Source organism: Caloenas nicobarica, chromosome 3 (genome assembly GCF_036013445.1).
Source record: "Caloenas nicobarica isolate bCalNic1 chromosome 3, bCalNic1.hap1, whole genome shotgun sequence".
Taxonomy (NCBI): domain Eukaryota; kingdom Metazoa; phylum Chordata; class Aves; order Columbiformes; family Columbidae; genus Caloenas; species Caloenas nicobarica.
Window position 1 is genome coordinate 4,211,075 of NC_088247.1, and position 27,540 is coordinate 4,238,614.

Sequence of the window (27,540 nt, forward strand, 5' to 3'; positions counted from 1 at the left end):
TGAGTGGGTGCCTGGACATGCATGGTAAGTGGGGTGCAGATATGGGTGGGTGCCCAGATGTGCACAGTAAGTGGCTGCAGGCATGGGTGGCTGTCTGGACATGCATAGCAGGTGGGTGCATATGTGTGTGGGCGTCCAGAAGTGCATGGTAGGTGGGTGAAGACATGAGTGGGTATCCAGATGTGTAAGATAGGTGGGCACAGGTGTGGGTGGGTGTCCAGACATGCACGGTAAGTGAGCACAGATGTGGGTGGGTGTCCAGATGTGTGAGAGAGGTGGGCACCCGGATATGCACAGTAGGTGGGTGCAGATGCAGGTGGGCATCCAGATGTGTAAGATAGGTGGGCACAGATGTGGGTGGGTGGCCAGACATGCACAGTAGGTGGGTGCAGATGCAGGTGGGCACCCAGACATGCATGGTAAGTGGGTGCAGATGTAGGTGGGTGTCTGGACATGCACAGTAGGTAGGCATAGATGCGGGTGGGCACCCAGACATTCACGGTAAGTGGGTGCAGATGCGGGCGGGCATCCAGACATGCACAGTAAGTGGGTGCAGATGTGGGTGGGCATCCAGATACGTAAGATAGGTGGGCGCAGGTGTGGGTGGGTGTCTGGACATGCACAGTAGGTGGGCACAGATGCGGGCGGGCACCCAGACATTCACAGTAAGTGGGTGCAGATGCGGGCGGGCATCCAGACATTCACGGTAAGTGGGTGCAGGTGCAGGTGGGCACCCAGACATTCACGGTAAGTGGGTGCAGGTGTGGGTGGGCACCCAGACACTCACAGTAAGTGGATGCAGGTGCAGGTGGGCACCCAGACACTCACAGTAAGTGGATGCAGATGTGGGTGGGTGCCCAGACACTCACAGTAAGTGGGTGCAGATGCGGGCGGGCATCCAGACATGCACGGTAAGTGGGTGCAGGTGCAGGTGGGCACCCAGACATGCACAGTAAGTGGGTGCAGATGTGGGTGGGTGCCCAGACACTCATGGTAAGTGGGTGCAGGTGCAGGTGGGCACCCAGACACTCACAGTAAGTGGGTGCAGATGTGGGTGGGTGCCCAGACACTCACAGTAAGTGGGTGCAGATGCAGGCGGGCATCCAGACATTCACGGTAAGTGGGTGCAGGTGCAGGTGGGTGTCTGGACACGCACAGTAGGTGGGCACAGATGCGGGTGGGCACCCAGACATCCACGGTAAGTGGGTGCAAGTGCGGGTGGGCACCCAGACACGCACCGCCGGTGGGTGCAGCCGCCGTTGCGTGCCGTCGGGAGGCGGCTGCCGAGGCCGCCGGGCTCCCCCCGCTCCCCGCGGAGATCCGTGCGTGGGGCGGCGGGCGCGGCCGCGGGTGGGCGGCGGTGTCCCGGGCGGCGGGGGCGGGGGCCGGGGCGGGCGTTGGGGAGGGGTCAGGCGGGCGGCGCCTGCGCGGGGCCGTGGCGGAGCCTCCGCGAAGTTCCGCGGGGCCCCGGGGAAGTTTTTCGGCGGGGCGGCGGCTCCGCTCCCCTCCCGGTGCGGGCCATGGCGTTCCGCCGGCGGGCCAAGAGCCACCCGCTCTTCAGCCAGGAGTTCCTCATCCACAACCACGCCGACATCGGCTTCTGCCTGGTGCTCAGCGTCCTCATCGCCCTGATGTTCGAGGTGAGACCCCCCCCACGCCGCCCCCCCCAGCCGCCCCGACCTCCGCCTTCCCCCCTCCTCCACAGCCCACCCGGGACCGGCTGTTCGTGTCCCCCCCGCTGCGTCCCGGGTGCCCCCACTTTGGTGCCCCCCCCCCCCCCCAAGCGCTGCTTTGGCTCAGGGGGCGTCCAAGGCGCTGCACCCCAACGAGGTGACCCCACCCCGATGGGGGGGCGGGACCCCTCTGTCCCTGGGGTGTCACCCCATTCATTCCCTATCTCTTTTCCATCAGCAGAGAGGCGCGTCCCCCAACCCCCAAAAAAAAAAAAAACAAACCCCTATGGGGACCCAGCACGGTGCTGGTTTTTGGGGTGGCACATCCTTCTGCCCCTCCCAGCCCTGCCCGGGGTGGGAAAGGGGAGCACAGGGGGTGCTGAACCCCCTTTTTTTTGCACACCCGCCACCACCGCTGGGACGGTCCCTGCCCCGCACCACTTCCCGAGCACCCAGGGGTGCATCGGCCGACCGGCTGCGTGCAGGGAGAAGTCAAGTCCTCGCTGATAGTTCCAGCTATTGGAAATGGGGGTTGTATTTCCCCCCCTCCCCTTTTTTTTTTTAATATTAGCCCTTTTCCAGGTGTTTTCTCTGCAGCCTGCCGACCCCGCGCTGTGGGACGAGCACCCGGGGGGTCTCCTGGGCCTCATCCAGATGCCAGCGGCTCCCTGGCCTTTCCCCATCACGCTCCATCGTGAGATGCATCCCCTGCTCCTCCACGGGAAACCTTCACCCGGCCGGGGTGTCCCGGGAAGGCCGCTGCCCCACTTCCATGCAGAACCATGCCGGGAATGCCGCTCTCCCCCTGCTCCGTCTCCTTCCCTCCCCGCTTGCTATTTTTCCTTTCCTCTTTCGGGGAGGAGATAGGGGAGGGTTGGAGGCCACCACCACCACCACCACCATGGAGCTTCGCATGGGCTCGGAGGCACCTGGGGTGGCCGCAAGCCGTGGTCAGTGGCTCGGCCAGATCGGACCCCCCCTTGTTTCCCCCGCGCAAACCCTCCCCTTCAGCGCAGTGCCACGTTTCAAAGCAAATCCGGATGGGAAAGGGGTGGCCGGGGGCCCTGGCGGAGGAGGAAAAACTCCTTCTGTAGCAAATCGTGGGAGGAGGAAATCCATTTCCTTAATACCCTCCTGGTGGCAGCCCCCTTCTTTATTCATAACCACCTCCCCCTGCCTTCTTTATTTTTCCTTTTTTCTGCAAATACATTGAATGAGCAGGTCGCTTCTAGTTCACAAAGCCCCTTTGATACGCTTGTGCACATATATATATTCATTTAAGGATCAGGAAAGTTTCAAAACTAACCCGAAAGGGCCAGCTGTATTCCAAAACCACATGCAAATGCTGCGAAGTTGGGCTGCAAGTTTCGTAGTCGTACTTTAAAAAAAAAAAAAAAAAAAAAGTCACTGAGGTTGCGTCTCTGGCAGGGTTTCTCCCCGCAGCTGTTTTTTTCGGGGTGCTGGTGCCTGTGGTTGCGTGCGGGGAACCCCCATCCCAGCGAGGTGGTACCCGGGCTCACCCCTGCGAGGGCTTTTGGTCGACGTGATGCTCCGAGGCCGTTTTTGAAATGCAACATGATGAAACCCCACCGTGGAGGTGGCAGCAGGGATGGTTTGGTGGCGTTTCTGATTTTTTTTTTTTATAATATCTTTTAATTCTCTGGTTATTGAGAGGGAACAATTTCCTGCTGGTGTGGATTCGGGGGGACAGTGCTCGTCGTGCCGGGGTGGGTTTCAGCACTCCTCCCTCTCCATCATCCAGCTGCATCCCCGTTCGGCAGCATCTGCCCTTGTCTTCCCCTTTGCATGAAGTTCAGGACAACACTTTTGGTGTGCCTGTTTGTTTGGTTTTTTTTTTTAATTATCATTTTCTTTTATTTATTCCTTCTGCTTTCTTTACCCCTGGAGGGGGAGTCAACCTCTGCTCTTCCCCAGCCTTCCAAAGCATCCATGCCCATTTGTACCACCTCTATGGCGAGTATTGGTTGCAGCTGGGATATTTCTGCCTTTTGATGCCTTTTCAGCGCCTCCTCTGCGCTGGTGGGCAGGACATATCTCTGTCTCTTCTCCTCCTCCTCTTCGCCCCAGTCCCCACCCCACTGCCAGGCTCCCACCTTCCCCAGTGCCGGTGGCCACGGCGGAGACGCGGAAACAGCCAAATCCTGCTCACAATAGGCCGTTTCCTGCAGGGGAGGTTTCTTTGGGGAGGCGCAAACGGGATTTTTAACCTTTTCCCAGGCGGTCCCTGGGAGTTTGCTCCGGCACTGTGCTTGTGGTGATGCTCGAGGGGCTGCTGTGGGTCTCCCCCTCCACAAGCACGGCACGAGGTGCACCTTGAGCATCCTTTTGGGTGCTCAACCTCCTCCGCATCCAAAGAAATCAATGGGCTCCATCCACCAGCCCAGTAATTTCTCCGCAGCATGGAGCGGGTACCAGTCGCGATGGAGTTACCGGTCGCGATGGAGTTCACACCTTATTTGATGCTCAGCATTATTTGATGCGCTGTTAGCACCGTACCAGCTCCAGGGAGGGGATTTGGGGGCACATGGCATGAAGCTGCTCGCTGATATTACGGGTGTGTTGGACTTGATTATTTGAGTACTGTGCACGTTTTAGGTGATCAAAGTGTTGCTCATGGCGGGAAGCCCGCTGCTTCATAGAACATAGAATGTCCTGAGTTGGAAGGGACCCAGAAGGATTATCAAGTCGAAATCTTGTCCCTGCATAGGAGAACCCCAAGGCTTGGACAGGGGCCACCCTGAGCTGGGCACCGCAGGGTTTTCGTAGAATCATAGAATGGTTTGGGTGGGAAGGGACCTTCAAAGCTCATCCAGTGCCAGCCCTGCCATGAGCAGGGACATCTGCACCAGCTCAGGTTGCTCAGAGCCCCGTCCAGCCTGGCCTGGGATGTCTCCAGGGATGCTTCATCCACCACCTCTCTGGCCAACCTGGGACAGGCTCTCACCACCCTCAGTGTAAAAAATTCTTGCCTCATGTCTGGCCTGAATCTCCCCTCCTTTAGTTTGAAAACATCACCCCTTGTCCTGTTTTCTGTCTTCCCAGCCAGCCCAAAGCCTTCAGGGTGTTAAAACACTTGTGGTGCCAGGGAGGGATTTTGCTGCCTGTCAGTGGCTGCTCCATCCATGAGCGAAAAAAAAGTCCTCTTTTGTTTTAGTCAAAAGCCATTTTAAGTGACTGCATATAGAAACGTGAAACAGGTGTTCATGATCCCCACTCGGAAATCGCTTTGCATATCCTTGTCTACCCTCTTTGCAGAAAAATGAAGCCAAGGCCAGGCTGGGTTTAACCTGCAGCTGCCCTGCCACCTGTGTCAGGTTTATCAGCCTCCATGCGGGTTGAGTTTGGGGGAGGCCTCGCTGATTTTGGGGGGTTTTCTATATTAGATGGGGGCTGCCGTCGTAATCTCTGTATGATGGGGAAACTGAGGCTCAGTCTTCTCCTTTATGCCCAGAACTGGCTGCCATGAGCTCAGGGACAAAGCAGACGACAGGTCCTGATGTTTATGCGTGGAGTGATGCTAATAAAATTATAAAATATTATATTACAAGAGTTGCTGTGCCCTTGCTGGGCTTTCCTCCTTACGCAGAGCCCCGGCAGTGAGTCACGGTCTCCCAAACACCGGATTGTGACACTGTCAAACGAAGGCAGCTGACGAATGAGCTGCTATTTCCAGGCTTCCTGCTAAATATATTTTCCCCTCCCTGGTCCCCTCTGTAGTACTCTGCAAAAATTAAGGCCTTGCCATCGCTAACGAGGGAAAACAAATTGTGTTTCTGCCTTCTCCAGGTCTTTGCCAGATGTGGAAACTGAGGCACGCGAGTGGCTTAAAGGCCGAATCGTTCAGGGAGAGCATGGCGGGGGGAAGAAGGGGAGAAAAAAGCAGAATTTAGGTTTGCTTTTAAAAAGTGAATAAACAAGGCAGTGATAATTGTGTAGTGCTGGGGGCCGAGCATGTGGGTGCGAGCAGAGGGGCTGTTTACTTTTAAAGGCTTTGGTCCAAAGTTTGGTCTTTAGTTTACATATAGGGCCTGTGGCAATCCATACCGTGGATCGACAAGGTTTTCTATCGGTAAACACTCCGGCTGGTGGGGGAAAAAAAGCGAAAACCTAAGTTGTGAGAAAAGCCTTCGGACAGCATTTTATTTTAATTAGTTTGAGTTGTTTTTCAAGCCCTGGAAATATTTTCCCGGCTCAGACTGCAGAAACTCCCCCAAGCCTCCCCTGCCAGAGGTTTGGAGCCGCTTCCTTCCTCCGAAGCTGTTTTAACCCAGGCGGGGCCGTGGGGGCTCCCGGCTGGGGTGCAAACAGCACGAATCCTGCAAATCCCACCGGGCTGAGGCTTTCGGGAAGGGAATCGGGTTTCTGAGAGCGACCTGCTACCTCCGTGAAGGATGCTCAAAAATTAGCCCTCACTCCTGAAAATATTAGGGGTTGAGAGTTGTAGTGGGTAGATTTTGGGGGGGGATGTTAAGCTGCCTGGATGTGTGTGCTTAGACACAAGGTGTTCAAGAGGAATGGAACAGCTCTGCTGGGAGGACAGGCTGAGAGCCTTGGGGTGTTCAGCATGGAGAAGAGAAGCTGCGGGGAGACCTTATTGCGGCCTTTCTGTACTTAAAAGGGGCCGATAAGAAAGATGGGGACAGACTTTTGTGGAGGGCCTGTTGCGATAGGACAAGGGGTGATGGTTTTAAACTAAAAGAGGGGAGATTCAGGCCAGACATGAGGAGGAAATTGTTGACAATGAGGGTGGTGAGAGCCTGTCCCAGGTTGGCCAGAGAGGTGGTGGCTGAAGCATCCCTGGAGACATCCCAGGCCAGGCTGGACGGGGCTCTGAGCAACCTGAGCTGGTGCAGATGTCCCTGCTCATGGCAGGGGGGGCACTGGGGGAGCTGGGAAGGTCCCTTCCAACCCAAACTATTCTATGATTCTAAAAGCCACTTGCATGCCTGCAAATGTGGAATTGGGACTTTGGTTTGGACTCTTATAGCATTACGTGGTGGGGAAAAAACAGCATCTTCTAAAAAGGCTGAGGGGAACTTTGCTGTTTTGTAGTAGGCAACAAACTCCAAACTAATAGGGGTGTGAATTTTTCTGGTCGCCGCGTTATCAGGGAGCAGATTCATTAGCTGGGTGGGGTTGTTTGCCTTTATCCATCGCCCTGCCATCGGTGGAATCGCCGATTTGATTTCTAGTCATAATGCTCTGTAAGAAACAGCCCGGGCCCTGTCCTGGCTGCTCTGAGCATCACAGCAACCTGTGGTCTTGATGGACATGTTGAGTTTTGCCTCTTCACCATCCGGCTGCTCTTTGGTCCTTGGGTTTGTGTCATTAGCCACCAGAAACCCCCTTGCTGCTGTAGATGCTGCTCCTTTTGCTGAGCTGTTGAGAGCTCCTAGGATGAATTCTTCCCAAATTTAGCTGGTTCAGGCACATCTCTCATGCAGGGCAGGATGAGGAGCATCTCCCTCACCCTCTTGGGCAGTGGTGGGTTGCACAGAGGAGCCCTTAGCACAGGGCAGGGAGCAAACGAGGCATATACAGACTTTCCTGTATGGTCCTGTGCATACAAATCCCTGTCCCGCCCTATAAAAATCCCCACTGGAGTCACAGTGATGCTCTGTAGCATTTGGACATCTGGCTGCATGAAGAGAAAGCTGGAGATGAGAGGGGAAAAGCAGCAGCTTGAGGAGGTGGCCTCACAGCATAGCCAAAAAAATATAATAGTACCTGGAGAGCCCCAATTCTGTCCCTGCCTGCAGCAGTTTTTCCTGGTGCTTCCTTTCCCATACCAGCACTTTGTATCAGAGCAAACGGACAACGAGCATCTTGTGCCTCTGAATGATCCTCACGTTGCTCTTCCCATTACAAACTTCTCCTTTCTCTGTCCACCTGCATGACACTCGATGTGAGCTCTAAAGCTTTACCATTCCCGGTGCTCGTCGCTCCTTCCCGAGCTGAGGAAACCTGGTTTCTGCCTCGCGGGGGAGCTGGAGGTGGCAGTGCTGGGGATCGTGGTTCAAGCGTTCCCTGTTTTCTAGGAGGCTTAAGCTGCTCGGTGGTGTTTCTGTCTCTATACACTACGCAGGGCTGTATAGCACTGGTGAGGCTGCACCTTTAATAATGGGGTCAGTTTTGGGCCAAGAAAGGCCTTGAGGTGCTGGAGCGAGTTGAGAGAAGGGAACGGGGCTGGGGAAGGGGCTGGAGCACAAGTGTGATGGGAGCAGCTGAGGGAGCTGGGGGTTCAGCTGGAGAACAGGAGCTGAGGGGAGACCTTCTGATCTCTGACCTGCCTGAAAGGAGCTTGGAGCCAGGGGGGGTCGGGCTCTGCTCCCCAGGAACAAGCGCCAGGACCAGAGGAAACGGCCTCAAGTTGCGCCAGGGGAGGTTGAGGTTGGATCTGGGGAACAATTTCTTCCCCAAAGGGCTGTGGGGCATTGGAACAGGCTGCCCAGGGCAGTGCTGGAGTCACCATCCCTGCAGGGGTTTAAAAGACACATAGATGAGGTTCTCAGGGACATTGGTTAGTGCCAGTGTTGGGTTAATGGTTGGACTCAATGATCTTGAGGGTCTTTTTCAACCAAAATGATTCTATGAAATAGCAATGGGTGCACTGAGGGTGCTCCCAGTTGGCGGAGTGGAGGGGATGCTGTTGGAGTTACTGCTGCAGTGTGGGATTATGGAGCCTGATGTTCACTTGATGGAATTCAGCTACGACCTTGGTGAAGTTACTTATCGCTCCGTGGCCTCAGGTCAGGGTCGTGTTGTGAGCAACAGCGAAAGGATGCAAGTCCCTCCGTGGATCTGCAGGTTGTCCTTCACCTTCAAGGCTGGAAGGATGTCACTGATGTCCTTCACCTTCAAGGATGAAGGGATGTCACCTTTGTCCTGCTCAAGGTAGTTTCTCCTGTAGGTTTCCTACTCCATCAGCCTCAGCTGCTGGGAACCACAACTCTTTTCCTATCTGAACCAACATGTCCTCGCAGTAGTGGCAAGGAGGTAGAGGTGACATGGCCAAGGGTTTGCAGCATGATCAGGACCCTGGTGGCCTCACGGGTGGTGGGTCTCAGAGGACAGAGCTAAGCTGGGCAATGAGTGTGTTGGTCTGGGTTTCTTGTGCAGTTGCGGTGAAGAAAGCGTGGAGGTATAAACGCTCACAAAATGAGAGGCAAACGGTTGTTTGAGGCCTTGGAAAGCCCAGGGACCCACCTCTGAAGATGCTGCCTTGGCCATTGAAGCCCTGCTGATGCCCACAGTGGAGTGTATGTGGGAACTGCGCCAAGGCAAAGAATGAAATCCCACGTGTGTTCCGATGTTTCCATAGTCAGTGTGAACATTTCGTGACATGTTGCAGGAGAAATGAATGCCTTTGATACCTGAGAGGAGACCTTCCCTCCACGTAAGGTGTGTGAGATGTCTGGAGGTGGATGAGGAACCCAAGGGTTCAAATTTGGTCCCTGGAGATGCTGCTGTGGCCTTTAGTGAATGGCTGCAGGTGTGTGCCCGGGCCTCTTCATCCATCAGATCAAGAAGAGAGGTAGTTTGTCTTTGGAAATTGGTCTGTCAGGAGCCTGTCTACATCCAGGAGGTTACATTTATCTTAGGCTGTAAAACATTTTACGCAAGCTTTAGGAAACAACCCGCTGCCTCTCTGTGATGAAAGGTGGAGGAGTGCAGAGGTGGCCCCCAAAGCTCCTGGTGGTCCTCTGGCCCATGGGAAGCAAAGACAGATGTGGAGATGGGACAAAGCATTGATTGACTCTTGAGCGGATGGAGGAAACCTTCCTGCCGGGCCCTCCAGAAAACAAGATTAGGAGAGTCCTTGCAAACCGTGTTGGGGCTGAGCACCATGCGGGAATTTCTCCCCACCCCAGAGATGCTCCAGGGTCATTTTCTCGGACCCACAAGTGTGGCTTGTAGCCCCTCCAGCAGGTTAGGAGACTTCATCTGGAGTTAATGTCTTGTTTCCAGCTGTTCACACCTCTGGCTGTCAGCCAGGATGTAAAACCTTCAGCACCTACTGCCGTGAGCGCATCCGTGACACGTCTGCCTGTCCCTGCAGCATCACAGCCACCGCTGGGTCCGTGTGGTTGTTTCGTTCCCTGCGCTGGGATGTGAGGAGGTTTGGATGTAAAGGCCAGGTCTTGGTTGTGCTGTACCACTCTGGGATGAAGCAACTTTGCTTTTCATAGCGAGCCAGGTTCGCAAAAGCCGGAACATCTCCTTAAGCCAGCGTGAGGCCAGGCGATGCGCTTTTTCCATTACAACCACAAATGCTGCCCGTGGTCTCCCTCGGCAGAGCGCTTCTCACATCTCCGTTCCTCCACAAACAGAGCACAACATATGGGATTTCTTTATTTAAGTGGAAAAAAAAAATAATAATCCTTAAAGATCATGAAAACAGGCTGTGGAGTTTGCTGTTCTCCAGCCGGGGCAGCGGAGCCACCAGCCGGTTGCTCAACACTCATGGGGGTGGGATGGGAACACTTGGCAAAACCCCCGTGTTCCCCCCTGGCAGCTCCATCCCACAAGACGTGAAGCAATATTTCCAGCTGTGTTTTTAATAGCCTGCAGCTCTGAAACAGTTGCGGCTCCAGCTGTGTGAAATGCAGCTCATCTCCATCCGTGTTTGATGGGCATGCGATTTTTTTTTGGGGGGGGGCTGGTTGCTTATGAAGCTGGGTGTGTGCAAAGTGCTGGAAGGGTGGCTGAGGAGCCATCAGAAAGGTAAAAATCTCTCGTGACCTGCTGCCAGTGTGGGGTAGGATGGGATGAAGGCATGGACAGAGGTTGACATCAGATGTTTTGCTATGGACCCAGCTCAGAGGGTCATCAGTCTTGGAGATGCTGCTTTGGGGTGTCCTGGAGATGCACTAGAATGGGATCATAGAGTCATAGAAGAAGTTGGGTTGGGAGGAACCTTCCAAGGTCACCCAGTGCCCCCCTGCCATGAGCAGGGACATCTGCACCAGCCCAGGTTGCTCAGAGCCCCATCCAGCCTGGCCTGGGATGTCTCCAGGGATGCTTCATCCACCACCTCTCTGGCCAACCTGGGCCAGTGTGTGGTCTCTAGAGAGGTCCAGCTTCACCAGTCCCATGGCTCTTGTTACTAGAAGAGTCTCTGCAAAGGTGCCGGGGCTAAATACAAAACCCATGAGGTTTCGAAGGCACCGAGCTCGCTCAGGTGCTGGATGTTGTCATTTCTACCCAGCCTGAGCTCCCGGAGTGAATGGAAATGAGGAATGGTTTTAATTAACACAAACGTCCCTTTGGGCCAGGCTCCTGGTGTCCCCCAAACAGCAGGTCGCCTGTGATGATGGCCCATGCTATGGAGGGCTGCTCATCCCCGAGGAGAAGCGGGGAGCTTCCCCTTGTCAGCTTGGCTGGTGGCTTTTACAGCTGTGCTGCTTTTCCAGGTTTCTCCCTCTTTTATCCACTCCTTTCTCCTTCTCAAATCCCAAGTCCCTTTGGGCACACCTCTTCCCTAGCAGTCCCCTTGCTGAAAGGCACTTCTGCACATCTCCCTGGATATTTTGCCTTTCCCAGCGATGTAGGGAAGGGGAATAAATAGTAGGAAAGGAATGAATTTAACAACTGGTTTTTTTTTTCCCCCCCGCCTCTGTGTGTCTTTGACAGGTTACAGCCAAGACTGCCTTCCTGTTTATCTTACCTCAGTATAACGTCAGCGTGCCTACAGCAGGTAAGAGATGCTGCTGCTGCGGATACCCCAAGGGGAGGGTCGAGTTGTGATCTACCCCAGATCCCTGCTGCCAGCTGGCCCGGGCTCACCCTCTGCTGATGCATGCTGCACACACCCTTATCTGGTAGTAAAAAAGACTTTAAAAACAAGATATATGGAGGAAAAGCAAAGTTTGAGATGCTCAGAGCTTTCTGATCGTGTCTGCCAGTGCTCATGCTGCCAGGGTTGGAAAGAAATGCTTTCCAGGGGTTTTAGGGTTTCCTCTCCTGTTTCTGCCATGGTCAGGCCACTCGGTGTGATTTGCAGGGTGAGGATTCTTCTCCAAGCCTGGTCAGGCAGGATCAAATGGCCTGATTGCATGTCCAGAGTAGCTCTGTGCCCTGCCCAGGAGCAGGAGGGATTTAACTCTGTGCTAAGTGGCGGGAGCTGCGCAGGTAATTCCTGTCTTGCTTTATTTATCGGGGATGGCACAAGGTGAGAGTGCAGAGATGCACATGGTGCACAGCATCCCTGCTGGAAGCAGCTTTGGAAGATGCATATGGAGAATAATTCAAGGAGACTCCGTGCTGGTGCAGGTCCAAGCCCAATGGACCAGAGGATGTGCCCCAGGTCCCAGCTGGAGACTTGGTCCCTGTTTATATTTTGGCTTCTAGTTGGTCCCTTCCTAGCTGAGAGCCCCTCCAGGGCTGGCAGCGATCTGGGCACCGGCGTGAGGGCAGCAGGAGGTGTTTTGGATAAAGCCTTGGAGCCAGGATCTGCCAAACGCCCGGGGCACAGAGCCTGGCTTCGTGGCAGAAAACTGCAGTTAATTAGAAGTATTTGAGTGATCATCCCAGGGAAGAGCAGGGTTGTTTGGATTAGTGAAACTAGGGTGAGGCAGGCGCACGGCAGGTGAAAGGTCTGCCCTTAAAATATTTTAATTTAATGGCTGAAGAAATCGTCCAGCTTCCAGATTAAGTTGTGGTGCGCACTCCCTTATGGCACAGTCCAGATGACTTCTGCCTTTGTTCCAAGGGATTTATTCTTCCCTGTTACCAGAAATCTCAAGGGGACACATAACCATCTCGCCAGGACCAGGTATTAGGGTATTGATATAGGACATGAGCTAGCTGAGGCCATGGGCAGAGAGACTTCGGTGCAGCCAGCTTGCTGGGAGGGAGGGTTATTGCTCACCTGATTTTTTTTCCCAAGGCCATTTCACATCCCTCACAACAAGGATGCCGTTGCCTGTCAGCCGGCAGATCTCGCTCTTGTGCCCAGCGCACACACGGCTCCTGCTAAAGCAGCTTCTGAAATGCCCTGGGGAGAGGAGAGGAGAGGAGGCAGAGCAGATGCACGCATGCACAAATTCTGTTTAATCTTTTTATCAGTGATCTGCATGAGGGGATTGAGTGCACCCTCAGTAAGTTTGCAGATAGCACCAGGTTGGGTGGGAGTGTTGATCTGCTGGAGGACAGGATGGCCATGCAGAGGGATCTGGACCGGCTGGATCGATGCGCTGAGGCCAATTGTATGAGGTTTAACAAGGCCAAGTGCCGGGTCCCGCTCTTGGGTCACACCAACCCCAGGCAGCACTACAGGCTCGGGGAAGAGCGGCTGAAAGTGCCCGGTGGAAAAGGACCTGGGGGTGTTGGTGGCAGCGGCTGAACATGAGCCAGCGTGTGCCCAGGTGGCCAAGAGGCCACCAGCGTCCTGGCTGGTACCAGCACTGGTGTGGCCAGCAGGCCCAGGGCAGTGACCGGCCTGTGCTGGGCACTGGGGAGGCCAAACCTCCAACCCTGGGGGCAGTTCTGGGCCCCTCACGCCAAGAAAGGCCTTGAGGTGCTGGAGCGAGTTGAGAGAAGGGAACGGAGCTGGGGAAGGGGCTGGAGCACAAGTGTGATGGGAGCGGCTGAGGGAGCTGGGGGTTCAGCTGGAGAACAGGAGCTGAGGGGAGACCTTCTGATCTCTGACCTGCCTGAAAGGAGCTTGGAGCCAGGGGGGGTCGGGCTCTGCTCCCCAGGAACAAGCGCCAGGAGCAGAGGAAACGGCCTCAAGTTGTGCCAGGGGAGGTTGAGGTTGGATGTGGGGAACAATTTCTTCCCCCAAGGGCTGTGGGGCATTGGAACAGGCTGCCCAGGGCAGTGCTGGAGTCACCATCCCTGCAGGGGTTTAAAAGACACGTAGATGAGGTTCTCAGGGACATGGGTTAGTACCAATGTGAGGTTAACAGTTGGACTCTATGATTGTGAGGGTCTCTTTCAACCAAAATGATTCTATGATTCTATAATATTATTTCCTTTAGTCTTGCAGTTCTTTTGTCTTATATGGAGTTAATGAGCTCTGTGACACAGGCAACGTTTTTACTCACGGTTCGCACAGCACCCAGCCAGGGTGGCTCCGAAGGACCAGGTGTTTCCACATCCTTACACCAGGTGTTTTCATAAATCCTATTCAAATCTCATTCATGTAGCTCAAATCTTAGAAATCTGGACTGAAGCTTTGTTCAAGGGTAAACAGGGCCGGTGACAGACAAGTTGCTTCCCAGCGGTGATATTAGGGGAGGACGGACAGGATCAGGGTGAGGGAGAGCATCAGTTGGGGTGGGCTGAGCTTCTCGTCGCGATGCTTTCTGCACCGAGCCATGGGGACTGCAGCTTTCCCGACTCTGCTGCTTCCCCATACCCTGTAGGGCTGCAAATAGTTGCCTAAATGCAGATGTCTCGAGTATTTTGGGTGCTGTTAGGTCTCCTGTTGCTCCAAAAGAGCGGGTCATCCCGTGGGTCCTATTTCTCATCCGCCAGCCACGTGCCACTGTTTCAGATCTCTTAATAGCGCAAATCATCTGCATTTGGGCAGCTGAGTCCAGCTCCAGCAGCTTTGGGGGGTGAGTGGGAGAGACTCGGTGTTGGAGGATCACAGAATCCCAGCCTGGTTGGGGTTGAAGGGACCTCTGGAGATCATCCAGTCCAACCCACCTGCTCACGCAGGGTCACCAGAGCAGATCACACAGGTCGGTCCAGGCGGGTTTGAATGTCTGCAGAGAAGGAGACTCCACAGCCGCTCTGGGCAGCCTGGTCCAGGCTCTGGCACCTCCCGGCAAAGAAGTTTCTCCTCATATTCAGATGGAACCTCCTGTGTTTCAGTCTGTGCCCGTTGCCCCTCACCCTGGCGTTGGGCACCACTGAAAAAGAGTCTGGTCCATCCTCTTGACACCCACACTTAGATATGTCTAAACATTGATGAGATCCCCTCTCAGTTTCTCTTCTCCAGCTGAGCAGCCCCAGCTCTCTCAGTGTCTCCTCATCACAAAGATGCTCCAGACCCTTCAGCATCTTCATAGCCGCCACTGGACTCTCTCCAGTAATTACTTGTCCTTCTTAAACTGGGGAGCCCAGAACTGGGCACGGAACTCTAGATGCAGCCTCACCAGAGGACAACCTCCCGTGACCTGCTGGCCACACTCTTCCTTCCAGAGCCCTTTTCTCCAGCCCTGCAGCCACTGACACAGGCACAACCTCTCTCTGCGTCCAAGCTACGTGTTGGGAATAACCTCCCCCCACTAGCCCCTGAGCTGGAAGTCTTTTGGATCATGGGGATTTGACCCACCATTTGGTCTCTTTGCAGATGGAGAGCTGGTCCAGTATCACTATGGGCTGAAGGATCTTGTCACCATCCTCTTCTACATCTTCATTGCCATCATCCTGCATGCAGTGGTGCAGGAGTACGCTCTGGATGTGAGTGATGCTTGGCGTCTCAAGTCACCAAAATATCTCAAGTACCATAGAGGGATGTTGTCCTGCTGCAGTTAAATGCTGTTCTGGGGGTGGTCTGGGGATTGAGCTGGTGATGAATGAGCCTCCATGGAGGGTGTTGGTCTCTTCTCCCAAGGAACAAGCGATAGGATGAGAGGAAATAGCCTCAAGTTGCACCAGCGGTGGTTTAGATTGGATATTGAGAGCAATTTCTTCTCGGAAAGGGTTGTCAGGCATTGGAACAGGCTGCCCAGGGCAGTGCTGGAGTCACCATCCCTGGAGGGGTTGAACAGACGGAGATGAGGTTCTCAGGGACATGGGGTAGTGACAGTGTGAGGTTAATGGTTGGACTCGGTGGTCTTGAGAGTCTTGTCCAACCAAAATGATTCTATGATTCATCTTTGGGGGCTGGTTGGGATGGGGAGGAGGAGGAGGAGGAGGAGGGAGAGTTATTGACCCACTGTTTTATGTTTTCTTTTTCCTTTTCTCTCCTTCTGCTCCTTCCCAGAAAATCAACAGGCGGCTCCATCTCTCCAAGGTCAAACACAGCAAGTTCAATGAATCGGGACAGCTGGTTGCCTTCCACCTCACCTCTGTGATTTGGTGCTTGTACGTCGTGGTGACGGTGAGGCATGGGGCTGACCAGGCTTTTGGGTTTTCTGGGTGGGAATTGTGGTTTCTGGAGCACAAAACTGCAATGGCAGCAGAGTCCCCAGCCAACCGCTGGGCCAAGATGGGCGCATTTCAGTCAAGTTTAGTTTTCAAGTATGGTGGATTTTTCCAGCTACTGAGGGAGGGCAGTTTGGGGAGACCCTTCTCCTGCTCCATGAAATATTTTTGGAGCTGGACCCCAGAAATTTTGCCTGACCCCATGATCTCCATGTGCTGTTCCAAGACCTGCCATCTTTCTCAGCCTCTTTATTTTCCTCCTTATTTTTGTTCAGTGCTTTGAGGTTTTTGGATGCCCTTTGCAGGGTTGTGGGGCTAGCAGGCAGACTTTGTGGTCCCTCTCTTTGTGGTGCCTCGAGGGGACATGTCCCCTTGCTGCTGCTCAGGGGGTCCAGCCAGCATTTCTGGGGATCTGCTGGTACTGCTCCTGCCCCGTGGAGAGGGAAGCTTCAAAAAACAGTCAATGACACTGTTTTTGAGCTGCCCTGACCCTGTGCCAGACGCATCTTTCACCAGTTGCAGGGCTGTAGCCTCCTGTGCAAACCCACATTGCTGTGATGTGCTGCCCAAACGCCCCACGTGTGCGGAGCAGGTCACCTTTTGCAGCGCTTGTGCTTCCCCTGGCCTCCCCCAGCAGAAAAAAAGGGCTTAGGGCACACAGGGCATGGATGATGGTGACAGGTAGGTGCCGGGCAGGATGAATTCCCCATGCCAGCATCTCTTTGCTAAGCCCAAGGCAGCACCTGTGTGGCAGGAGCTGTGCAAGCGTGGAATGAGAAGGGAGCCCCATCCCGCAATCTGCCCTGCAAGCGTAAGATGAGGCTGAAGGCGAATGCAGGCAGGTGGAAAATTAAACTATGCAATGCGTATTATTTTTTGTAGGCGTTTTCTGTTCCCCTTTCTCTTCAGAAGTACTTATTTTTGCTTAAGTGATACTGGGGCTGGAAATGACAGTGAGGAGGAAGCCCCCCCGGTCCATGCACATGGTTGCTTGGAGCTATAGGCATCTCACCCCCACACCTCCATAGAACCATAGAATAGTTTGGGTTGGAAGGGACCTTCAAAGCTCATCCAGTGCCACCCCTGCCATGAGCAGGGACATCTGCACCAGCTCAGGTTGCTCAGAGCCCCGTCCAGCCTGGCCTGGGATGTCTCCAGGGATGCTTCATCCACCACTTCTCTGGCCAACCTGGGACAGGCTCTCACCACCCTCAGCACAAACAATTTCTTCCTCATGTCTGGCTTGAATCTCCCCTCCTTTAGTTTAAAACCATCACCCCTTGTCCTATCACAACAGGCCCTGCTAAAAAGTCTGTCCCCATCTTTCTTATCGTCCCCTTTTAAGTACAGAAAGGCCACAATAAGGTCTCCCTGGAGCTTCTCTCCTCCAGCTGAACCCCCCAGCTCTCTCAGCCTGTCCTCCCAGCAGAGCTGTTGCAGCCTCGGATCATTTCTGGGGCTCTTCTGGCCCCTCTCCAGCAGGTCCATGTGTGTCCTGTGCTGAGGACCCAGAGCTGGACCAGCACTGCAGGGGGGTCTCACCAGAGCGGAGCAGACGGGCAGAATCACCAGCCTCCACCTGCTGCCCACGCTCCTTGTGATGCAGCCCAAGATACGATTAACCTTCTGGGCTGCAAGCGCACATTGCTGGCTCATGTCCAATCTTTCATCCCCCAGCACCCCAAGTCCTTCTCCTGGAGTCTGCTCTCCATCCCTTCATCCCCAAACTGTGTTGATACCAGGGGAACATCCCTCCTGCATTGCCCAAACTCCAAAACATCTTCTCCTGAACTTGGGACCTTCTGTGCAACCTGGCAAGCAGCTTTCAACCCCCAAATGTGGGGGCCTCATGAAACTCAAGTGGGGTGCTAGAGACCCATGACAGCGGCTGAGCTTTTGGGAGCTCAGCCTTGGCCCTTGCAGGGGACATGGTTTTTACTGGAGTCTGAAAGGACTCGAGTGTCACCTCCAGTTCCTAATTTCTGTGTAGCATTAGCCCTCCCCATCGTAACCACGCGCTGCTCATTTGTTTTGCTGAAGGCTTGCATCTCTTCTCTTTTTCAGGAAGGATACATATCAAACCCCCGGAGTTTGTGGGAAAACTACCCGCACGTTTATCTTCCGTAAGCACTTGCAAGGGCATTTTGTTCTTGGGCTGACCACTTCCTCTATATGGTTTTTCCTGTGGCTGGGAGCGGGGTGCTGACAGTGCAGCGCCCTTTGCGTGCACCCTGCCGCAAGGATGCTGCAGTGAGATCCCAGGGCATGGGAGATACCTCATTTTTTGGCCCTGGGGAGGGTGTTCACAGAGGGTTTCTGCTGTGAGGAAGGTCCTGTGGGCTTGGTTACTCATCCTGCCTGCATCACTTTGGGCAAGTCTCTATTGCTATTGATTTTTTGTAGTAGAAATGAAGTGGGGGATAATCCTCTCTTCTTGGGTTTTTGCAAGAGTAAGGTTTGTTGAGGGCATGGAGACCGTAGCACAAACATTTGGATAAAATCTGGGCATGGATAGCTTGGCTCAACATGTAATTTCAGTCCAGAAATGATGCCTCCTAAATCATAGAATTATGGAATAGTTTGGGTTGGAAAGGACCTTCCAATCTCACCCAGTGCCCCCCCTGCCATGAGCAGGGACATCTGCACCAGCTCAGGTTGCTCAGAGCCCTGTCCAGCCTGGCCTGGGATGTCTCCAGGGATGGTTCATCCACCACCTCTCTGGCCAACCTGGGACAGGCTCTCACTGTCCTCATTGTAAAAAATTTCTTCATGTCTGGCCTGAATCTCCCCTCTTTTACTTTAAAACCAAATCCCATGGCTTCAAAGCAGTGGAGGGGTTGCCTGGTGCCTGGGTCCTTGGGGCCCTACCATGGCCCAGGCTGGCTCACGTGGCTCGTCCCTGCATTTCAGGTTCCAGGTGAAGTTTTTCTACCTGTGCCAGCTGGCGTACTGGCTGCACGCCCTGCCGGAGCTCTACTTCCAAAAAGTTCGCAAGGTGAGAGCCAGGTGGGTGCTCCCATGCGCCCTGGGGATGCTTGAGGTGTTTTGTCCACCGGCTTTGGGGAAAACACGCTTCAGGAGAGGGCGGGCGAAGAGGGGCGAAGGGCTGATGCATCTTTTTGCCCCTGCCAGGAGGAGATTCCCCGCCAGCTGCGCTGCATCGCGCTCTACCTGGTGCACATCGCCGGCGCGTACCTCCTCAAGTGAGTTGGCTGCTTCGGCGTCTTGTCCCACGGCGCGGACGGGGCTGAGCAGGTCCCTTTGCAGTGCGAGTCACCTGAGAAGCCTCAGCAGGGCAGGGGTTTTGAACGGAGTAAAGAATCACAGAATCATTTCGGTTGGAAGAGACCCTCAAGATCATCGAGTCCAACCGTTAACCCGACACTGGCACTAACCCATGTCCCTGAGAACCTCATCTATGTGTCTGTTAAACCCCTCCAGGGATGGCGACTCCACCACTGCCCTGGACAGCCTGTTCCAATGCCTGACAGCCTTTTCCATGAAGAAATTTTTCCTAATATCCGATCTAAACCTTCCCTAGCTCAACTTGAGGCCATTTCTTCTCATCTTCTTTTTTTTTAATTTCTCCCAAGTAGCAAGCAATAGAACAAGTGTTTAAAAAACAGATGGTATTGAAGTTGACCTCCTGACTGCGGGCCCTTAGTCAAACAGTTTTCACAGACCCACAGAGCTGATTTTGAGGGAGTTCAGCGATGTTACACGAGCGTGCAGGCAGTCTCTGTTGACAGGGCATTGCAAAGCAGATGTTAACCAGGGACCCAAAACACAGGCTGATGGGTGCAAATCCCCTGGGTGTGGGAAGCAACCTGGGGTGCTGTCCCAGCACAGCATGGGCAGGAAAACTCTTATCCTGCCTCTGAGTGTGTGCACGGAGCAGCAAGGCCAGGTTAGCTTTGTGTCAGACCCATCCCAGCTCTGCTGCTGGTTTGGGCTGCTTTGATCTCGGAGTCATAGAATAGTTTGGGTTGGAAGGGAACTTCCAATCTCACCCAGTGCCCCCCCTGCCATGAGCAGGGACATCTGCACCAGCTCAGGTTGCTCAGAGCCCCGTCCAGCCTGGCCTGGGATGTCTCCAGGGATGCTTCATCCACCACCTCTCTGGCCAACCTGGGGCAGGCTCTCACCACCCTCAGTGTCAAAAATTTCTTCTTCATGTCTAGCCCAATGTTCTAGGGGCAGGGATTGCCCCATCACAATCTTACCCCTGCTGCTGCAGGATGTCTGGCTTTGGGCTGGCGCTTGCTGCAGCTCTGGGATGGCAGAGGAGATGCTGGATATGAAGGACTGAGGTTGACCAGCCCGTGATGCTTTTTTTTCTTCTCTTCCCCGCTAGCTTAACCCGCCTGGGGCTGATCCTCTTGCTGTTACAGTACTTAGCCGAATTCTTCTTTCACATGGCCCGGCTGGTCTGCTTCACGGATGAGAACAACGAGAAGCTGTAAGTAGCCACACTGGCCATGGTTTCCCCTCTCCGGTGCCCAGGAGAGCCATCGGCACAAGAGGTGGCTCATTCTCACCTTCCAGGTCAGTGCTGCTCCTGCCAACACCTCTGCCTGTCCTCCTGCAGGTTTAACGTCTGGGCTGTCATATTCGTGGTCACCAGGCTCTTCACCCTCACCTTGTACATCCTGGTCATCGGCTTTGGGCTGCCGCGGGTGGAGAACCAGGCCCTCGACCCCGACAGAGGGAACTTCTTCAGCTTTCTCTTCAACAATATCCTCTTCAGGTAGGAATGTTCCCTGCTGTGTCTTCCTTGGTTTGTGTTATCCCAAGGTGGTTTTTGCTGCGTTTGAAAATGTCAGTGGGGATCTGATCCAGGTTCTTTTTAGAGAAGAAATATTTTAGCCTGAGGGTGGTGAGAGCCTGTTCCAGGTTGGCCAGAGAGGTGGTGGATGAACCATCCCTGGAGACATCCCAGGCCAGGCTGGACGGGGCTCTGAGCAACCTGAGCTGGTGCAGATGTCCCTGCTCATGGCAGGGGGGGCACTGGGGGAGCTGGGAAGGTCCCTTCTTACCCAAACTGTTATATGATTCTATGAAGGTCCTAGTGAGCTGGGAAGGTGTGGAGGGAGCGAGGAGGCTGCGGAGCCACAACAGGAGGGAAAATGCAGCAAATAATTTGTTAATTGAGTGAAGTTGTAAAGCACGAGCCTGTCTTAGAGAAAGGCTTGCAGGCTTTCCCTTCTGCACCTGTAACTGTGCTTACATGGATGTGGTCAATGAAAAGGAGCTTTCCCTTCTACTTGGATGTGTTTTGCTGCCCGTTGACATGGAAAGCAGAGAATGGGATGGGTTCCTCATGCCTTGCAGTCTTGTCTGTCAAGACTGGGAGCCTTTTTCACCTGTACAGCAGCTGTAGATTCAGATCCTAAGACTGGTACCTGGTCACTCCCCAGCTTTTTGGAGCTGTGGACTACTGGCATGCCTGAGGACTTAGGGAACCTCCTCAGCTTCCACATCCACTTATTAGTCTTACAGAGCAGCTGGAGACATTTTATCTTGACTTTAGGGACTGTAGTTTGGACGTTGGTGGCTGAGATGACCCTATTCATCCATTCCTGCCCTAAAGTGTTAAGACTCAGCAATGCCCTGAGCACCCGAGAGCTTTATGGTGAGGAGGGAAAGGGAATTGGCTGCCTTGAGCTCGGGATATGGCAGAAAGCAGAGATGTCCTCAAGTCTTATGAGGACCAGCTGAGGGACCTGGGGAGTTCAGCCTGGAGAACAGGAGCTGAGGGGAGACCTTCTGATCTCTGACCTGCCTGAAAGGAGCTTGGAGCCAGGGGGGGTCGGGCTCTGAAGTAACAAGTGATGGGACCAGAGGAAATGGCCTCAAGTTGTGCCAGAAGAGGTTGAGGTTGGATCTTGGGAAGAATTTCTTCCCAGCAAGGGCTGTCGGGCATTGGAACAGGCTGCCCAGGGCAGTGGTGGAGACACCATCTCTGGAGGGGTTTAAAACCTGTGTAGATGAGGTTCTTAGGGACATGGTTTAGTGCCAATGTGAGCTTATCAGCTGGACTCTATGATCTTGAGGGTCTCTTCCAAACAAAATGGTTGTGTGGTGGCTGTAGGGACAGCACCTGCCTCCAGCTCTCAGTGCAGCCACGCAGGGGGACCTTGGCCACCAGCCCCAGTGTGGGTGGAAGGCTGGGCTGGTGGTGGCCTCGCTCCCCTGTTCTCAGCCTGCCTCTTCTCCGCCCCTACCAGAATGAGTGTGCTGCTGTTGGTGTGCCTCTTCCAGGCCTCGGTGATGTGGCGCTTCATCCACTTCCAGCTGCGGCGCTGGCGAGAGTACTGGAACGAGCAGAGCAGCCGAAAGCGAGCCGCTGCCACCGCCAAGCAGCAAGCAAAACCGCCCAAGAGAGACTCGGGTGAGTGCCGGGGCCGGTGTCACGGTGGTTGGCTTCAGTCCTGTGGTTCAGCATCCCCTCGGCAGGTGGCTGCTGCCCGTGCAGGCGATGCTGTGGTGGTACCTCCTGCCCCTCCGCGCTGAGCCTGGGGGTCCCCAGCAGGATCGTCCTGTGGCGATGGTTTTCTCCATATCTCCACACCTCTGCTGGGAGGACAGGCTGAGAGAGTTGGGGTGTTCAGCCTGGAGAAGAGAAGGCTCTGGGGAGACCTTATTGCGGCCTTTCTGTACTTAAAAGGGCCTATAAGAAAGATGCGGACAGACTTCTTAGCAGGGCCTGTTGTGATAGGACAAGGGGTGATGGTTTTAAACTAAAAGAGGGGAGATTCAGGCCAGACATGAGGAAGAAATTGTTTGTGCTGAGGGTGGTGAGAGCCTGTCCCAGGTTGGCCAGAGAGGTGGTGGATGAAGCATCCCTGGAGACATCCCAGGCCAGGCTGGACGGGGCTCTGAGCAACCTGAGCTGGTGCAGATGTCCCTGCTCATGGCAGGGGGGGCACTGGGGGAGCTCTGAAGGTCCCTTCCCACCCAAACTAGTCTATTATTCTATGGGCTGGTCCCAAGTTTTGGCCTGTTCAAGGAACAAAGTTTTTTTCTCTCTGTCCCCAGGTTACCATGAAAATGGAGTGGTGAAAGCAGAGAACGGCACCTCGCCACGGACCAAGAAGTTGAAATCGTAGAAGCAAAGGCTGGGCTCCTTGGGAGGAGGGTGAGATACTGGGACTAAGAAGCAGCCCCTCCTCCTGGTCCTCACAAGTGTCATCTTGAACAGCTTGGAAACCGGTCATCATCCCAAGGTGTCTCTCACTCTCCTCCCTTGCTTTCTTGCTCTCTTGAACCATTTGCAATAAAACCAAAAAGGTCCTTTTTCCCCTGCACCCTTCCCCTTGTAGGAGCCTTTTCCAACACTCCTGGCTTTTCTTTTCCTCTGTTTCATGGTAAATCAGCGTGCAATTTTTTTCTTTTCTATTTTAGTGTTTGGTTATTTTGGATTTTTGTTACAAATGCATGGTAGACGGTTCCAAATAATCTTTTTTTTTTTTTTTCTACAGCATGTTCCTCCCCTCCCTTCATGGTGCTTCCCTGAGCCCCTATGTAAAGGGCCACAGCAGCTTAAAGGCACCACGTGTCTGTTTTGGGAACAGGCTCCTGGGGGAACGCGATGGGGCTCTGTGACCCTGAGGCTCAGGGGTGCTCTGGGGTGTGGGTCGCCTCTCCTGGGGCACGTCTGGCCAGCGCTTGGCAAGTGCTGCAGATAGAGGCCAGGGTCTGAGGGAGGAACCGCAACCATGTTTTGTCTCGTGGTGGACTTCTGGTTAAGTGGGGTTCCTCCAGGCCTTGGTTTTGAACTAATTTTGGAGAGCTGGGCAGCAGAGAAGGGAGAGGATTTCCTTCTTCACTTAGGACCCACCTCCAAGCTCTTCTGGTACAACTGGGTCCCTCTTACCCTCTTGGCTGCAGGAGGTGCGTTCTTCTAGAACTCCCAGCCCCAAGAGGTGGGCTCGAGGGCAGTAGCATCCTCAGGTCTGTCTGAAACCTTGAGCCCTGGCCTGGCTTCCATCAGCCCAGGCACTTTGCTGGCTTGTGTGTGCCTCGTGGACTTGGTGTTCTCGCGGCTCCTGGCCACATCTAGATGAGCAGACCGGCTGCTGCAAAGGGTTTTGCATCAACGGGACTGTGCTCCTCGTGCTGTCGCCTCAGCCTTCCTCATCCCCACCGTACCAGTCCAGCCGTGCCGTCGGCAGCCGCCAGCTTCGCTCTTCGTTTCCAAAGGATACAGAGCTTGTATCCACCCAAGGTGCTATCAAATGCAGGGTTTCTTCCCAAAAAACCTTAACCCTTCATCCCTTTCCGAGCTGTGAATGAGATGACAGGGAAGGGGAAGGAAGCCGGGGCTGCAGGGAGCAGCTCGCATATTAGGAAAGGCCTGACCTGTGACGCAAAGCCGTTGGCAGATGGAGTTGTCTCGAATCTACCTCAGAGGCCATCTCTTGCTGCAGACCACTTCTCCCTCTTGCCCACTGCCTGCTGCCACCCGTACGAGCTGGCAGGAGATCCGTGGGAAACCCCAGATCCCACTGGCTTGGTCCCCTGTTGCCTCTCTGCTGGGGAGCAGCATCTCCCCGGGATTTTGTGGGTCAGTGCTAGATCGCCGAGCTTCTTTGGGGTGCCATGTGCCAGTGGAGAATTGGTAGGTGTGTGGTAGACGGGCACCTCTCACCCCACAGTTCCGGGGCAGTTTCTGTAGCTGGGTTTTGCTGTTGGTGCCTCTTGTGCAGCAAACCCGGCTGTAGCTTTAGTTCTGCTTCGCCGGAGCGGGCGAGCGGTGGGTGCTCCCTTGGCTGGGCGAGAAGAGGGGGCGCAGGGTTGCGAGGGGCTGGGGTTGCTTTTCGATAAGCAAGCCAGGGCTGAGGTCCACCTTCCCTGAGGATGAGGGAAGCACGTGGTCCTCGGTGAGCTCCTTGCTCAGCCTTCGGGCAGCTCAACTCTGGCTCTTGCTGAGTGCAATTCTACCTTGAGGCCGGCGCAGTCGTCCTTCGCGTCATTTGTATTTTGAGGAACGAGTGACAGTTGATTTTCTGCCCATCTTTGAGTTCAGTTGATTTTTTTTTTTTTTTTTTTTCCTCCTGTAGGCATCTTTTGTCCCTTCCTCCCTCTCTTCTTATTGAGGCCCAGCTAACGCTGGGCACTGGAGAGAGAAAATATGCAGGGACATGAGGACAGTTGGTCAAATTCCACCTGTTCCTCAATCTCCATGACCTCTGAGTCCCAAATGAGATGTCGGCAGGATGCCAGGAGATGGATTCCCCCTTTTTCAGGGGAACTGAGGAAGAAAACGTTGGAGCAGAGCCTTTGGTGGTCTCTTGTGATTGCTCCTCATAGCCCTTGCCGGGTAGATAATACGGATTTTTGGCTCAGAGGCAGCAACAGTACCTGTGGTGCCACACGTTGAGAGGGGGTAAAGAGCTTTATGTTAGGGAGGATGTGGAAAAGGTTTAGTGCAAGAGGTTTTTTCCTTTCTGCTGCCTCTTCCCAGCCATCCATGGCCACATGCCCTCCAAGAGGGACGTCCAGCATCTCCACCGGTCCTTTCTGCAAAGCCGGTGCCTTGTGGCAGCTGAGGTGTTGACTCTGTTAACAGGTGACGTGTACGGCGCCCCCAAAAAACCGGCTGCTGAACGATTCCTCCTCCTGCCTGCTTGGCTTCGGGCAGCTTTTCCACTTGCACAATCCCGCGTCTTCATCAAGTAGCTGATTACGCTTCGTATCCCAAGTGCCTTATGTTGCCGTGTAGTCTCTCATACGCTTGATCTGTGTACTATAGGAGTAGCTGAACGCCCTCCCTCTTTACAACGTATATACAATGTATGCTACATTTATGTGTTGTTTTTTTGTTTTCCTTTTGATAGAGCTACCAGTAAAAGGGACAGTTTGTTTCGGAAGCATTTCCGTGTGTTCTTTTTTATTTGTTTGTAGCCTATAGATGATGGGGCTTTTTTTGCCCTCCTCTATCTTTACTCCTCAGAAATCCCCATCCTTCTCCTTTTATGGCAGGATCCCTGGGGTCTATATGTTTGTTGTTTTTTTGAGCTGAGCCTTTGGTGGAAGGCAACATGCGCTGTCATCCCAGAGGTCTGCGAGCCCCACTCCACACTTCTGTCTGTGTCTTGTAGTGTGAGCGCCATCCCTCATCTGCAAACCTGCAATAAATGCTTCTACGTCCGTGTCATTTCTCAGCAGACCAACCCTTCTCTTCAGCCCAAAGAGCTTTTTTTTTATTTTTCTCAGACAAACTATTTTCATGGCAAACCCTTAGCGGTCAAGTCTTGCCTTGACCGCTCTGCGTACAAAGATGCCGCAAGCTCGCTTTCTTTGAGCGGATGCTCTTCTCACACCCCATCTTCTCAAGTCTTGTGTCTTCTGCAAAAAAAAAAAAAAAAATAAAAACCAAAAGATCCAACCCCAAACAGGAGCTCTTGTCCACCACAGCGCAGAAGGTGTTACAGACTATGGAAAACTTTCAGCCTAACGCTGTTGCTCACACCCTTCCCGTGGGGTTGAGGCTGGTTTTGTAGCCTGTGTCCATTATCCAACCTAAGAAGGTTGGGCATTGAGGAGTCTGTGATTTTTAGGTGCGAAGCATAGCATTTTCCTGCCCTAGCCTAGAACAGCTGTGAAATACCAGCAGTAGTTCTTTTTTTTTGTCTTAGATAGTTGGGGAATGGGCTTGGGAAGAGAAAGGGGTGAAGATGTAGCATTTCACATATTCTTGAGTCACTTACGTTACGGGGCATTACAGCTGCATTATTTTTTTGTTTGTTTATTTAGAATTCTTTCTTCTTCCTGCTCGTGTTTGGGTTAGTAGTAAAGAAAACAAGTTCCAGTCCCCCTGTAGGTCCCTTTACCCTTAACTCACTATTTTATAATGTATTTTTGGTTGGTTTCCCAGTTGGAGGGAAGAATGACTACACTAAGATGCCTCCTTGCTCCCCCAGTGTGTGGGCTTTACAGCAGCATCTGTCTCTTGCCCTCTCGGTAGATGGACCCTGATTTGCATCAACAGGAGATGGAGATTATGTGGTTTGATTTCCAGCCTTCTGGTAAACTTGACGAGCGTGTAATAGATGGTCTGTTTGGTAGGTTTTATACTTAAACTGTGTTACTTCGCCTCGGGGCTGTGTGGGGGTTTTGCTGGCTGTTGGAAAAGCCAGGCAGAGGCATGTAGTTTTTCTTCAAATGTGTTCAACTCGACAGACCAAACTTCAGCAAAGGAATTCGAGGAAAAATTCTGTTCTTCCATATTTATGCTTCAGTGCAAATTTCCTAATTTTGGAGGGGGCGGGGGGAAGTAACAGTCTCTGATATTTTTATCCCGTTTGTTTCATTCTTCCCGTCACTTAAATTTTTGTACGGATTTTGTTTGTCGTTGTTTGTTGTTACGTGTCTTTTTGTGATAAACTCGACAAAAAGTATTTTTCTGAAATAAAGAAATAAAAGGCATCGATTCTTCCATTGCTGCCGTCCCGTGATGCTTCATCGCTGTGCTAAGCTGAATGAATTTCCAAAACTGGCTGCTGTGGGTTGTACTGTTCCCTTTGGTGCAGCATCTTGTGTCCTCGTATTCCCCACAGCTGGGCTTCATCTTCTCACGTTTCCCGTGTCTCCAGCACGAGCAGCTGCTTCTGAGAGAGTTTTATGTGGCCGCCTTCGTCGTTGGGAGTGGAGGATGAGGCCGTTTGGAGGATATGATTTATCTGATGTGGTTTAGGTGCATACTTTATGGTGAGCTAAATTGTATATTTTCTGCAGCTGGCCC

At 53.6% G+C, this 27,540-nt stretch overlaps 1 protein-coding gene across 3 annotated transcripts; it reads left to right on the top strand.

Annotated features, from left to right (window-relative positions):
- Positions 1 to 1,442: 1,442 nt before the first annotated feature.
- Positions 1,443 to 27,182, top strand: TRAM2 (translocation associated membrane protein 2). 3 transcript variants are annotated; one of them, XM_065632524.1, is made up of 11 exons: positions 1,443 to 1,640; positions 11,328 to 11,391; positions 14,998 to 15,107; positions 15,634 to 15,750; positions 17,859 to 17,917; positions 18,705 to 18,789; positions 18,927 to 18,997; positions 20,149 to 20,253; positions 20,383 to 20,541; positions 22,022 to 22,185; positions 22,833 to 27,182. In XM_065632524.1, the coding sequence occupies exons 1-11, from the start codon at positions 1,521 to 1,523 to the stop codon at positions 22,901 to 22,903; spliced, it is 1,125 nt and encodes a 374-aa protein (XP_065488596.1). In that variant the 5' UTR covers positions 1,443 to 1,520; the 3' UTR covers positions 22,904 to 27,182. The 3 variants fall into 3 exon arrangements, with proteins under 3 accessions (XP_065488596.1, XP_065488597.1, XP_065488598.1); XM_065632525.1 differs by lacking the exon at positions 22,833 to 27,182 and having other exon boundaries at positions 22,056 to 22,112; XM_065632526.1 differs by lacking the exons at positions 20,149 to 20,253; positions 20,383 to 20,541.
- The last annotated feature ends 358 nt before the right edge of the window (positions 27,183 to 27,540 follow it).

What these genes read in the sequence shown, in the direction of transcription:
- TRAM2 (XM_065632524.1), top strand. Translation starts at nt 1,521, where the DNA reads ATGGCGTTCCGCCGGCGGGCCAAGAGCCACCCGCTCTTCAGCCAGGAG. An exon ending in CGTCAGCGTGCCTACAGCAG is followed by an intron (nt 11,392 to 14,997) that starts GTAAGAGATGCT and finishes GTCTCTTTGCAG; the next exon opens with ATGGAGAGCTGGTCCAGTAT. An exon ending in ACCGCCCAAGAGAGACTCGG is followed by an intron (nt 22,186 to 22,832) that starts GTGAGTGCCGGG and finishes CTCTGTCCCCAG; the next exon opens with GTTACCATGAAAATGGAGTG.